We start from the raw sequence: 13,046 nt of genomic DNA, 5'->3' as shown, positions 1-13,046 counted from the left end.
GGGGGGGGGCGCTTGGTTGGTGGTTCTGGATCTGCTTTCAGGGTGAGGGCCCCTGGGGGGCTCCCCTTGCCCCGTGACGTGTGGGCCCCGCCTGTGATTCAGTGGCCTGGGTGCTGGAGGGGAGGGTGAAAGCTGTGCAGGTGGTGGGCCAGGACGAGGAAGGGCTCCCCTTGTCCGCGGCTTGATGGCCAGCGGCTGAGGCCTCCTGGGCTGCCGAGCAGCCGCCAAAGCTGCTTGGCCCCTGGGCGTCCTTGCTGGCAGCGGCGGGCATGGGCTAAGCCAGACCTGCGTAGAGGCTGGAGCGAGGGCAGAGCAAGGCCTCTCGGGGTGGGGTGGGGGGCGGCACAGCCCAGCTTTTCATGGTCCCTGTGGCCCCTTCCGTCCTTTTCCAGGATAACCCCACGGTCGTTGTGGAGGACCTGCGCCTGTGCACAGTGAAGCCCTGCGAGGACCTGGAGAGGCGCTTCTGCTTCGAGGTGGTCTCTCCCACCAAGTAAGCAGAGGCCTCGGGAAGCTCGCTTGCCGCAGAGCATGCTTTGGCCTGGCGGGACGGCAGCCCCCTCCCCTGCAGCTGCTGGGACCGTGCGTGGCCTGCTGGCTTGGAGGCGCTCCAGCGCGGTCCGTGGCCGGCGGGAGGCACGGCTCCTGCTTCCCGCTCACCCACATTCTGGCCGCTGCATCCCCCCCCCCACCCGGGGCTCGTGGCCATGCAGTGCGGTCCTGCCCCTACGGGGCTCGTTCTTGAGGGAGGGAGGCATGCGGGATGGAGAAGGAGTTGCGGGCGCTGCCTTCGCTGCTCTCAGGCACCTGTGGAACATGGCTGCTCCGAGCAAGGAAAACCACATGGGGGAAGACATCGTTGGTTTGAATACAGGGATGTGTGTCTCACTCGTAGACCCCAGGTTGCCCGGGACCATAAAAATCCTGGTCAGGATGGGCATTTTGGATTTGGGGAAGAAAGGCCTGCTTAGCAGGGAACAAATGCCCAAGTCTCGCCCTCTCTCTCTGCACCCCTCCACTCTTTCTCTTTGGAAAGCTGCCTGGCGCAGGGGCAGGGCCTCCCTCCATTGCCAGGGGGAAGGCGGGGCTTGGCGTGCCACGAGGCACGGGCCCCCGGGGATGCTCAGTCCAGGCCTTCTCTTGCAGAAGCTGCATCCTTCAGGCCGACTCGGAGAAGCTGCGGCAAGCATGGATCAAGGCCGTCCAGGCCAGCATTGCCACGGCCTACCGGGAGAAAGGAGGAGACGAAGCAGAGGCAAGTCGGGCCCTTTCCCCGGGCTGCTGGGCAGATGCTCTTGCTGCAGGAGCGAGCGCCCCGTGACGCGGTGCTGGACTCGCCCCGAGGTGGCGGCAGGCCTGTGGGCGGCCGCCCCCAGAATTCGCCCGAACTCCAGCCGCTCCGTGCTTTTGAATGGGGCCGTGGCCGGTTCTCCCCTGCAGTGGAGGGCAGAACACGTTCCAGCGGGGCAAAGCTCAAGGCACTGGGCTCCAGGCGGGATGTCAGGAAGGGCTTGCTGATGGATTGGGCCCCTTGGATATGGGAGGGGCTTCCGAGGGAGGTGGTGGAGGCCCCATCAGTGAGGGCGTTCCAGGAAAGATTGGACAGCCACCTGTTGGGGGCTCCATGAGTGGAGCCAGCTGGAGCCGGGGGTCAGACTAGATGGCCCGGGAGACCCGTTCCGACTCACTCTTATTGAGTCGCTCTTCTGCAGCCACAGTAGCCAGGCAGCTGCTCACAGGATCCCACGAGTGGCGCAAGAGGGCAGCAGCGCCTTCCTGCCAAGTTCCCCAGTGGCTGATCTGGAGGCAGCGTAAAGCCGCCAGGACCAGGAGCTGTGGCTGGCTGCTGCTTCCTCCATGAACTGGTCCAGTCCCCAATTTATAACTCGTGGAAAATGGCAGCAAGTTACGATCAGGACAGACAGGTTGATCCAAGGTAGAAATGAGCTGGTCTGTCCAAGTTCACCAAACAGACATTTTCTTGCCATTCTCGAAATCTGGATTTCCCCATAAAGTTAATCTCGCATGTGAAAAATAAGGTAAACTGCAACTAATGTGGAAATTCATGCCTCTCTAACTGCTGAAAATGTTGGAGGCATATTAGCTATTTTAGTGTAGCAAAACCCCAATAGAATCCATTTGGGAGGAGGATCCAAATAGAAGATTCCAGAAATGGCCAGGGAGATGACTCGCCATGAAAGACCAGAAGCTAGTATAAACCAACAGATAGGCCTGATGGTATAAGGCAAGACTGGGCAGGCCAAATTTGGCCTCTTTAATTAGAAGTTACAATCTTTTCAAGGAAAATCATGGTGGAGTTGGACCACATAAAAATTTACAAAACAAAATGTTAAATTTCTGAAAGTATTTTCCAGATGTAAAAAAAAAGAATATCATGTAAAGCAAACAATGTGAGGTACTCAAATTCAATTTTATTGTGGTCATAGACCAGCAAAAGCCAGTGCGGGCCAATGTAACAAGTTTTCTGATTTTTATGGATTGTAAACTGCCCAGAGAGCTTGGCTGAGGGGCAATATGGAAATGAAATAAAGGGAGATACTTTTCTATCTCCACAATTAAAATGAGAATTAAAGTGAATTAAAAGCAAGGAGCAAAATAATGAACACAAAAATTAAAATATAAAAACACATGTAAAACACATAATGCCATAAGCACGGTAATGGCATCTTTACTGAAGTCTGCTGTCCTTAATTTGTCGCCATCTTCATACAGCTGATAGCAGAGGCAGACAAGTGAGCTATCTTGTCAGTAATTTGGGAATTTCAATCTGATAATAAATATTTAAAGTAAAATGCTGCTGACCTTAATTTTTATATCAATTTGAGGTATTATATTCATTTTAAGTGTATTTAAGCTACCTTAGCTTTACGGATGTCCATCTAGTAATGTCCCTTGAGATCTCAGTCAAGTCACTCAAGTTTAACTTAATCATTTATACTGTCTCTACAGATAAATATTCCCAAATAAGTAATAAATTCAGCATAAAATCTAAATTGCCAATTGGTTAGCACTCTGTGGGGTATATTAGCTCCAACTGGCATCAGTTCAGGCTTTCACCAGCTAATAGAAGCCAGATAAATATCCAGAATCGTAATCCTCTGCATCATAGCCGCAACAGTTGCCTGAAGTTCCAGAGGAAGCAGTAGAAGATCACCCTGAAGAATACGTTTGTATTCTGCCACCTTTTGCATAAATCCATGAATGTTAGGATTGTGTCAAGCAGTATATGCTGGGGCTGTGCATGCCGGTCACAGCTCCTGTTCCTGACGGCTTTACGCTGCCTCCAGATCGGAAGCAGTGCGCCTCTGGGTCAGCCACTGGGGAACTTGGGAGGAACCCCACCTTAGAAAAACGCAGACAGAACACCTTTGTCCTAAGCCTGTCTCTGGGGTGTCATGTGCAATTTCAACTCAGCTGTGAAATTCTGGATGAAGCCAAAATCTATTCATGTGATGAATTCAACTAATTTTGTCAGAGGCGTTCGCCACATCCAAAGAAATAATAGCAGCGGTGTCTGATCTGTCCTTCATGCAGATCTTCAACCAGTCTGAGAAGATGGTCGGCCGCTGGCCTGGCATACCAAGGATATTATTTTATCCAAGTTATTTATGTTTGTGAGCCGCCCCGAGGCTTCGGCGAATAGGGCGGCATAGCAATTTTATAAATAAATAAATAAATAGTTCTAATTCATGGCGTTTGAGCCATTTGGACTAAAGTTGCAATAATTTGTTGTGATCGCCAAGGTTGCAGTTAATTCTTTGATGTCAACATGGATCAGTGAAAGAGATCAGTAATTAGCACAGAAAGTATTATCTCTATCCTGTTTAGGAATTACAATAATAAAGGCATTGTTGAGTGCTGGGAGAAGAGAACTTGATTCAGAAATGAAGTCATACAACACTAAAGTGCCAAAATTAGAAAACTGGAAAATGTTTTATACCACTCAGGTGGGAATCATAATCCTAGTCGGGCCGAAGGGACCGTTGGGCACGGCAACGTGCCACGAAATGTACTATATCCATGGCCTATACTTTGAATTGCCCTGAAATGAGCTGCATGTCCATTTGGATGAGGAATGTGTCCACGCTTGCCTTTCCGAAGGTGGAGAGGAAGCCGCCCCCTTCGGCAGTGAGCCCAGAATCCAGCGGGGAGTCCAGAGAGAAGCTGCTGAAGGGCGAGAGCTCGCTCCAGAGGGTGCAGAGCATCGCCGGCAACGCCGTGTGCTGCGACTGCGGCCTGCCGGACCCCCGGTGGGCCAGCATCAACCTGGGCATCACGCTGTGCATCGAGTGCTCCGGCATCCACAGGTGAGTGGCGGCGCGGGGGGGCTGCTCCCTGAACAGCCTGGCCAGCCCCCGTGCTTCCCACAGGGCGGCAGGGTCATGGCTGGGCTTCATCCCTGCCCACATGGGGCGAGCCAGGCCTGCCCCAGAGGCGGCATTCGACATCATGCCCCCCTCCCCTCCCGCGTCTTTCTTTTTAGGAGCTTGGGCGTCCATTTCTCCAAAGTCAGATCCTTGACGTTAGATACATGGGAGCCGGAGCTGCTGAAGGTACCGTGGGTTCGCCAGTGGCACGGGGGTAGCAGGCCCCTGCCGTCCTGCAAGCCACCCGACCGCTGGCACGTCTCGCCTACTTTGGGCTTGCTTGCTAAGCGGGACATCCCGGGGCACTAGGTCCAAAGCTTCGCTGAAGTCCAGCTCGATTACGGCTGCAGCATTCCCGCCGTCCGCCAGGGAAGCTGCCCAGCCAAAAGGCAGTATCAGCTTAGCGGCCCCTGCCGCCCAGAGCGAGGCTGGAGGGGCAAGGCAAGGCTGCGCCTCTGCCAGGGCGGAGGGGGAGGCCTCTGCCGAGCACGGAGCCACCAGGCGGCCTGCTTGCCGGCCAGCTTCCCGGGGCGTGCTGTGGCGCGCGGGCCCAGAGTCACGTGGTGGTCACCCAGCGTGGTGACACTGCGGCATTTTGCCAATAGGTTGTTGATACGAAACAGCAGGTTTTTCAGTGTAGACCCTATTGCTGGATGTGACTCTTAACTGAATTCTTGGTATGTAGTTTCTGTAGGTGAGGTTTTACTTGTCCTGTTTTGCAAGCAAGGACTTTGTGGAAGGGAATGCAGCGGTTAATCCTCATTTTCAGAGAGCATCCTTGGGCGTGTGGGTGATGACTGGAGCCGTGACTGGGGAGGCTACAAAAGCCACCCCAGACCTTGTGTCGAGCAGCTCCCCCTTCCCCTGCCGCTTCCTGGCATGGGTCAGTCTTGAGACTCGTTTCCCAGCCAGCCGCACACACCCCACAGCACTGGCGGGTGGCTGCTGCTCCCTCGTCAGCCAGCGAAAAGGAGGCGGGCTCTGCTGAGAGGGACAGCTGGGCTACCAGGCGCAGCCCCCTCCACGCCCTGCAGCCGCGTCCCAGTCCGAGCTGACCCCAGCGAAGGCAGCTGCCTTGCTGGCGCCGGACGGGAGGCTGCTGGAAGAGGGCCTGAGCAGGCAGCCCGCTCTTCGCCTGAACTTTCCACAATGTTTCTTGCAGCTGATGTGTGAACTGGGAAATGATGTCATAAACAGGGTGTATGAAGCCAACTTGAAGAAAATGGGAGTCCAGAAGCTCCAGCCTGGAAGCCAGAGGTGGGCTGGCTCCCTTTTGCGACCTCTTGGCTTCACCTCCAGTGTCCTGCTTCTCCACTCTGCTAGCCGCATTTTTCTCGTTGGTCCCTCTCGCTCAGGGACCCACACCATCCTCATTTTACGAAATTGTTTTAGATGCCCCTCCCTCCCTCCCTCCCTCCCTCCTTCCTTCCCAATGTGCTATTTGACTTTTTAAAACTCCGCTTCCAGTCCTGGGTTCCCTGTTGCGTTCTGCACCCCTCTGTCCCTTCTCCATGTGCAGAAGAAGTTCCCCCTTTCTTGCAGCACCCCTTCTTTTTTCAGACCATGGGCAGGGACTGGGAGGCCCCGTTCTCATCCCGTGCCTCTGTGCTGCTTCCAGCACCCGTGGGTGGCAGGCCGCTCGGGCCCAGGGCCGAGTGCAGAGACCAGCCAGGCGCCGACTCGTGTTGCCCTCCCCTGCGGCGAGGGCCAGGGGCTGACACCACTGGCTCTGCACGGACTGGCTGGGGAGGGTGGGAGGGGATATACCGAAACGGGCGTCCCTGGAGCTGCCGCTGGCAGGGTGGGCCTCTTGGCTTGCTCCGTGGTGGCTCTTGCGCTCAACTTGGGTGGGCCGTCATGGCAGAGGCAGCGCTTGCGGCGGTGGTGGCACCAGTGGCACGAAGTGGGGAGAGGCTCGGGGAGCCCTCACAGGACAGTCTTTCTGTCTGCAGGCAAGAGAAGGAGGAGTACATCCGGGCCAAGTATGTGGAAAGGAGGTTTGTGGCCAGGCCCCCCGCGGCCCCCGGAGGAGGTCCTCTGCCTCCCAGCCAAGATGCCAAGTTGCCTGGCGGCCTCCAGCAGCCTCCGGCGGCCGCGAGCAACCAAATGGGGGCCACCTCTCCGAAAGGTACGCTGCCTCCTGCTGCTGGCCGGGGCACCGAGCGCGCCTCTCCGTCTGCTTGCGGGAGGGGAGGGAGAGCATCAGCACTCGGCCGCCCCGCTTTCGGGGGTCCCGAGAGGAGGAGAGGGCAGGCTCTGCAGTGCTGTGGGGAGAACAGGCCGGAGGAGTGGCCTCTGCCTAAAAGGAGCAGCCGGACGCTCCTGGCCGTGTGCACCCGAGAGACGCGGGCCCAGTGCCACTCCTGGAAGGCAGTGCTGCCGAGAGCGACGTTGGCCTGCCTGTGCTCACGGGCGCAGCTGTGGCTGGAGTGCGGTTTGCGCCGGAGGCTCTGCGGTGAACTAACAAGCGGGTTTCCTCCCTATTTTCGTCCTGCTAACAGCCTCCTCCTTTCCCTCCCCGCCTCCTTCCTTTCGGCCTGCACTATGCTTTGCTGGCTTGCATGTCCCCAGAGGTTGGTGCAAGTCGCGGCGAGGCGAGGCGGGAGTCTCTCTTCTGTCCCGATGAGTTAGATTCGCTCTTCTCCTACTTTGATACCTCCTCAAAGCTTCGTAGTAGTAAGTACCCCTCTCGGACGAGCCGTTCTTGTCCCCTGCCACGTGGCCTGCGCGGCCATCGCTCTGCTCTGCTCGGCCTTCCCTCTCATCTCGTGCGCAGCTCCGTGCGTCCCCGAGGAGGAAGAGGACCCGCTCAACGTGCTTCCCTGCCCAGCTGCTCGCCACACGCCCCGGAAGCGGGGAGAGGCTCGCCTCCTGGCGCCACCGCGGGCCCTCCCGCTCGCCAGCGCTGCCCCCGGCGAGGCAGAAGTGCCAGGGCGAGCGTGCCCTTGCTCCCACTGCCCGCTGCTGCCAGGCCCGCTGTCCCCTGATGGCTGCCCGCCTCTTCCCCCCACAGTGCGAAGCAACGACAGCGGATTCCAGCACAGCGTGGACGACAGCAGGGAGCACCTGGCCGCCACCGTGTCAGTGAACACCTTATGTGAGCCAGGTAGGGGTGGCCGTGCCTTTCCTAGGGATTGCGCTGTGACGGGCGCTGCCCCCCTCCCGTGCTGTGGTTGGGGCAAACAGCACCTAGAGAGGGGGCAGAGACTGGTGCACGAGGTACGATTCGGACGGGCAGTCCACCTCCTTTGCTTCAAAGCAAGCAGCTGCTTTTCAGCACCTTTTCAAAAGTGTGTTGCTTGGCCCAGACGCATCAGGGGAAAGTGAGTCATGGAGGCTGGGCAACACCAGCCATACAGGACTCAAATGTGAAATTAGCCATTTTGCAAAGATAAGTACCACTTATCAGAAGAGTGGAAAATGGCCAGAGGTGGCAAGAGGGAGGTGCCAGGAGGCTGTGGGCTGCTGGAACGGGCTGGAGCCTCTCCCGTGGATGTCTATGTGAGGAAGCTGTGAAGGGAGCAAACCGCACAGTGCCAGAAGTGTTGCCCCCCCCCCCCCATTTCACACCCCCTCCTTTTTCACGTAAAAACAAATCCCCTTTGGAAAGGTTGGCTTCTGTCCATCCATCAGAGCCCTGATGCCACTGCAGCTCTGTCCCCAGAATGCCCCGAGCGTCAGCCGTGTGCCTGCAGGGTGGTGCCTGGTGGGGCTGCGGTGCTGGCGGGCCCGGCCCGGCCCTGGCTCTCCCCTGCTGGCAGCTGGTGGCTCTGCCAGGAGCAGTCCCAGTAAGCTGGGGCCTCCTTTGTTTCAGAGAGTGATGCAGCCGCCGCCACAGCTTCCGCCGCTTCCCAGGACACCGGGCTGGTCCTCCCGGGGCTGCAGCTGTACCGCGCCTCCTACGAGAAGAGCCTTCCGCGGATGGCAGAGGCCCTGGCTCACGGAGCCGACGTCAACTGGGTCAATGCGGAGCAGAACAGGTCCACCCCTCTGATCCAGGCCGTCCGTGGGGTGAGCTGGGCCCAGGTTCCTCGGGTTAGCAGCTGGATGGAGAGGCTCGCTCTCGGCCGGCCGGGGGGCTGGGTGGGGGAGCTGGCTTGCCAGGAGCCAGAGCCGTGCCTGACGCCCTCTCTGCCCCCAGGGCTCCTTGGTCACTTGCGAATTCCTGCTCCAGAACGGGGCCAACGTGAACCTCAGGGACGCCCAGGGCAGGGGCCCCCTGCACCATGCCACAGTCCTGGGGCACACCGGGTAGGTACCTGTGCGCAGACCACCTGCCGCCTCTGGAGCGCCTCCTGCCCGCGGGGGCAGCCCTCCTGCGCCGAGGCTCCAGGCAGGCTGCCGAGGCAACGAGGCGCTGCCTGGGGGCTTCTGTCGTGGCTGCGGCACGCTTGAGGAGGGGGAGGCCGGCAGGGGCCCTTGTCCCACCCATCCCTCCTCGGGATCCCCAGCAGCTCCAGGCCACAACAGCCGCACCGAAATAGCGCAGTCCTCACCGGGGTGCCTTGAGCCCACCTAATCTGGGAGGGCTTTTACCCACCCCCACTTGTCAGGGTTTCCTGCCCCACAGGGCAGCTTGTATGACCAGTTCATGGGCACCTGCGCACGGCTGCGCACATTAGCTGCTGGGGAGGGCGAGTGGGGATGTGCTGCATGTCCTGCAGTGGGTTGGCAGCCGTGGGGCTGGAATGCTGGGCACAGTCGCTCCTTGGCCTGATCTCGTCTCGGGGCTCCTGCCTTGCCAGATGCTGCTCTGAATTTCTAAACACCACATGCAGGCTGGATTTCAGACGTTTTAACCAGCAGTAATCAGCCTGTGGGGAGGGAGTGCCAGAGTTGTGGGCCCACCACCGAAGAAGCCCGTCTCTTATCCGTCAGCCCAATGCCCTTGCAAGTGGGCCTCGGACACCAGTCAAAGGCTTGGGCGGCTCACATGGGTTCGGGCGGGCCAGACGGCTGCTGCGCTCTGGTTGTCTCCGCTCTCCCACCACGTCTGTGCATCTCTGGTAGAAACACTGCACATGTGGTTCCCTCCCCACAGGCAGGTGTGTCTGTTCCTCAAGCGGGGGGCCAACCAGCACGCCACGGATGAAGAAGGGAAAGACCCGCTGAGTGTCGCCATAGAAGCCGCCAACGCAGATATCGTGACGCTGTAAGCACGGGGCTTCCACGCTAGCGAGTGGCGCCCCTGGGAACTCTTGGTTGGGGAGACGGAAAGGCAAGCAGGCGTGGCCAGGCCTCGCAGCTGCCTTGCTCCGCTGCCAGCATTTGGGGTGGAGCAAAGTGGCGGCACCAGGGCTCCTCACCCTGCGGCGGATCTGGCCTGAACTTCCTTTTACTGCCCCTCTGCTGCTTTACTGAAGGAGCTCCCCCCCACCCCCACCCCCTCGTCACTGAGCCATCGTGCCCCCTTGGAGGCGCTGGGAAATTTGGTGCAGCGGGTTGAAGCCTCTTGTGTATGAAATGAATCCCCACTTTTGGCCAGAATACCTGCAACGGGGAGCTGAGCGTTCCTGATGTGCTGGGTGGCCCAGAAGGAACTCCCGGGAGCGGCGATGGCCTCGTGCTCCCAGGGCCAGGCAGCCTCGTCAGGCACCTGTGTCTGGTGGAGGATGCTGGTGGCCGGGACAGGAGTGCCCCGGGAATGTCTGTCTCGGGTAGCAGGTGCAGAACGGGGGGCCCTACAGCCCCGCCCTCTGACACGGCGTTTCTCTGCTCCTAGATTGCGTTTGGCGAGAATGAATGAAGAGATGCGCGAGTCGGAGGGACTCTACGGCCAGCCAGGTCAACACCCAAACAGCTACACTGAGATGCAGTACAGAAAGTGCATCCAGGAGTTCATTCGCTTGCAGCTTGACGGCTTGTAGTTCCCCGATCGCAGCGGAATTTTGCTGAATGTCGCTCGGACTTCCACCGGGCAGCAGGGGTCGGGGCAGCTCCCAAGCCCGCTTCCGAGGCTCCTGTGCCTTGGAGTAGAGCTGCGGAGGGCTGTGCTGCCTCCCCGCTCCCGGGAGAGCGTCATCCAGCCACTGGGGCAAGGCCAGCCTCGTCCCGCCGTGCGCCCACCTTGCCCTTGCCTGGCCGCTTCCTGGCGGGGCACGGAGCACAACTCCCTCGGGGCAGAAGGCGCTGGTCGGGCACACGGACTCGCTCGGTGGGCTGGGAGGCAGCGGGGGCCCCATGCCTTGTGCAGCAGGAGCCTCTCCGGAGGAGCCCCTTCTGGGGGTGCTGGCTGATGCGTGTGCCTTCCGCGGGCAAGGCGAGGAGGAGGGCGCTTCAGCGGGCTGGGCTCGTGCAGGTCCGTTGCCTGGGACCCGCCTTGCGCCGCACTGCGCCGAAGGAGAGCTCCGAAATTCCAAGGCTGGACGTGTGGCCTGCATGCATTCCGCATTCTTGGGTGCCTTTCGCCCCAGGAGCTGCAGCGAGGCCGGGCAGGTGCCCTGCGCCCCTCTCTGCCTTGCGGGCTTTCGCCACGGCCTCCTCTCTCGCCTTGATCGGGGGTGAAGGTCGAACAGAAAAGGAAGCGGAGAGAGGTTACGGCGGAGCCCCGTTGCCAACTCTCATGCCGCTGCTGGGCCTCGCTAGAGGAAATTGCTTTGCTCATCCGACGGGGCTCCAGGGCGCCTCTTGTGCCGACAGCCGGCGGCAGAGGTGGGAAAGGTGGCACCTGCGAGCTCCCAGCATGCCCTGTGTTCCAGCTTGCCTGAGGGGGGCTGAGGGGCAGGGGCGGCTTGCGCCTTCTCCCCTTTCTTTTTGGGGCCATCGAGCCCGGCAGGCAGGCAAGTGTGAAGGGGTGTCGCAGCGGCCTCCTTGAGAGCGAGGAAACCCTGTAGGAAGGTGGAAAGGCCCAGCAGGGTCTGCATGGCCGGGAAGGCAGCATGTCCCCCCCGCAGGCTTGCCGCTTGCTGCTCAGCAGGCCTGTGCGGGTCTCCCGCCAGCCCCCCCCACCCCCCGCTCTTGGCATAGCTCTTCTGGTCTGTGTAAAGCAGTTCTCCTTCCTTTGTTCTCATTCTGGCCTTTCTCTCACTCTGAGCTGTCCTCTTACGGTGGTCTCTGAAGGTCTCTCCTCAGGTAGAGTCTGACTTCATTTTGAGTCGCTTTTTCCATGCTTGCTTTGCAACCCAGGGGGCTTTTCTTGACTGAGAAACCAAAACTGAGTCACACGTCGGGCAGTGGTGGTGGGCTCTGCACTTTGAGGGACACGTGCTTTGGAGGGGTGTGCCAAGCTGAGGGGCCCGGGCCACGGGCCACGGGCCACCAGACCTACCAGGCTGCTCCTGGGCTGGAGTGTTCACAGCCAGGGCAAACGGCGGTCCTGATGAGACACCTTTTAAGTCTGGCAAGAATGTGACCGTCCGTGGTAGGGGGAGATGCTCAGACCTGTTCTGCCGTGGCCGTTACCCACCCCGAGAAGCTCGGTCCTGCACTCACTGCCACCGCTGTTTATTCAAGTGAGAGGTCAAATCGCATTTTCTAGCAGCACAATGTCGGATCTTAAATGCCAGGAAAGTACAGCCCCTCCATGCTGGGAATGCGGTCTTGGACAAAGCAAGGCCGCCTGGGTCTGGCTGGGCCTCCTCGCGTGCAGTGAAACGCCGTCCCCAGACTGTTGCCACTCCCGTCGGTGCTGCCCCTGAAAGAGGAAGGCCACGAAACGCGTCTCCGCTGAAGGTCGGGGGGGGGGGGGGAGGCGATGTGGGCCCGCCTCCGTGTTGGTGTAACATGCCCTTTCTTTCCCCTTTCTAGGAGATGAAACTTATCAGGACATATTTCGCGACTTCTCACAAATGGCGTCCAACAACCCCGAGAAGCTGAACCGCTTCCAGTCCTCTGATGCGCCGAAGCCGTGAGGGGCCAGAGGGCGCTGGGCCAGCGAGACCAAAGCCGCCGCTGCCTCCCCCCCCCCCCCCGCTCTACCTGGAGCCGCACCCTCTACTTTTATACATAAAAGCTGCTTTAACGACCTCTTGTTTCCAGTTTGTGAGCCTGGCCTGGGGACAGCAATGGTCCATCACATCCCGGGGAAGTTTTCCAAGGGGGAGGACGCTCAGCCGAGGTGGGGCAGGTGCAGGGGCTGCAGCCTGGCCTTCCGGAGGAGGGGGATCTCTTCCCACATGGGGCAGCCCTTCAGCCACCTCCCAGCACCTCTGCCACTTGTCCCCCCTTGTGCTTGCCAGGGTGGGGGGTGGTGCTCCACTCGGCCGAATGGCTGGAGCCCCTCACCTGGACGAGGCTCCTCGCTCGCCCAGGGTTCTGGAAGGGCGCCCTCAGTGGGGGGGGGGCGGAAGGACAGGGGCTGCCCTTTCTCTCGGCCTCGGCCGCCTCCCCACCTGTCCATGCTGCTCCTGCGGGGGGAGCGGTGTCCCTGCCTCGCCATGTTCTGCATCACGTTCACACCGGTTGCAACGGGAGCGGACTGGGCGCGACAGCGGCATCGCGAAGGTGGGGGCGGGGGAATAGGGCGGCCGCGGCCACCTTTCCCGCTGGGCTGCGTCGCCTCTGCCGAAGGCGCTCCGTGCCTGGCCCGCCTCGGGCGCCCACCGGATCTCGCGGCGCCGCTTCCCGGCCGGAGAGGGGGCGAGCCCCGCCGCGCCCCCGCGAGAGGCCAACCCGGGCAGGCCGCGGCTCAGGCGGCCTCTTCCGCGCTGCTCGGCCCGG

The 13,046-nt window shown here is 60.0% G+C and overlaps 1 protein-coding gene across 4 annotated transcripts in view; it reads left to right on the top strand.

Moving 5' to 3' along the window:
• ACAP2 (ArfGAP with coiled-coil, ankyrin repeat and PH domains 2) overlaps positions 1-12,352 on the top strand; it is a 48,489-nt gene extending 36,137 nt beyond the window's left edge. For all 4 annotated transcript variants that reach the window (XM_044421144.1, XM_044421145.1, XM_044421146.1 and 1 more), the window contains 12 exons: positions 393-493; positions 1,147-1,255; positions 4,123-4,328; positions 4,505-4,574; positions 5,551-5,645; positions 6,341-6,516; positions 7,402-7,494; positions 8,203-8,399; positions 8,530-8,639; positions 9,430-9,540; positions 10,111-10,172; positions 12,135-12,352. In XM_044421144.1, coding sequence (XP_044277079.1) covers positions 393-493; positions 1,147-1,255; positions 4,123-4,328; positions 4,505-4,574; positions 5,551-5,645; positions 6,341-6,516; positions 7,402-7,494; positions 8,203-8,399; positions 8,530-8,639; positions 9,430-9,540; positions 10,111-10,172; positions 12,135-12,238 — 1,434 coding nt within the window. In that variant the 3' untranslated portion in view covers positions 12,239-12,352. The remainder of the gene's footprint in view (positions 1-392; positions 494-1,146; positions 1,256-4,122; positions 4,329-4,504; positions 4,575-5,550; positions 5,646-6,340; positions 6,517-7,401; positions 7,495-8,202; positions 8,400-8,529; positions 8,640-9,429; positions 9,541-10,110; positions 10,173-12,134) is intronic.
• Positions 12,353-13,046: the final 694 nt, after the last annotated feature.

This window comes from Varanus komodoensis, unplaced genomic scaffold (assembly GCF_004798865.1).
Source record: "Varanus komodoensis strain SLA01 unplaced genomic scaffold, ASM479886v1 scaffold115, whole genome shotgun sequence".
NCBI classification, from domain to species: domain Eukaryota; kingdom Metazoa; phylum Chordata; class Lepidosauria; order Squamata; family Varanidae; genus Varanus; species Varanus komodoensis.
Note: the sequence above shows the minus strand (reverse complement) of the source record. Positions and strands in the feature narration are given on the sequence as shown.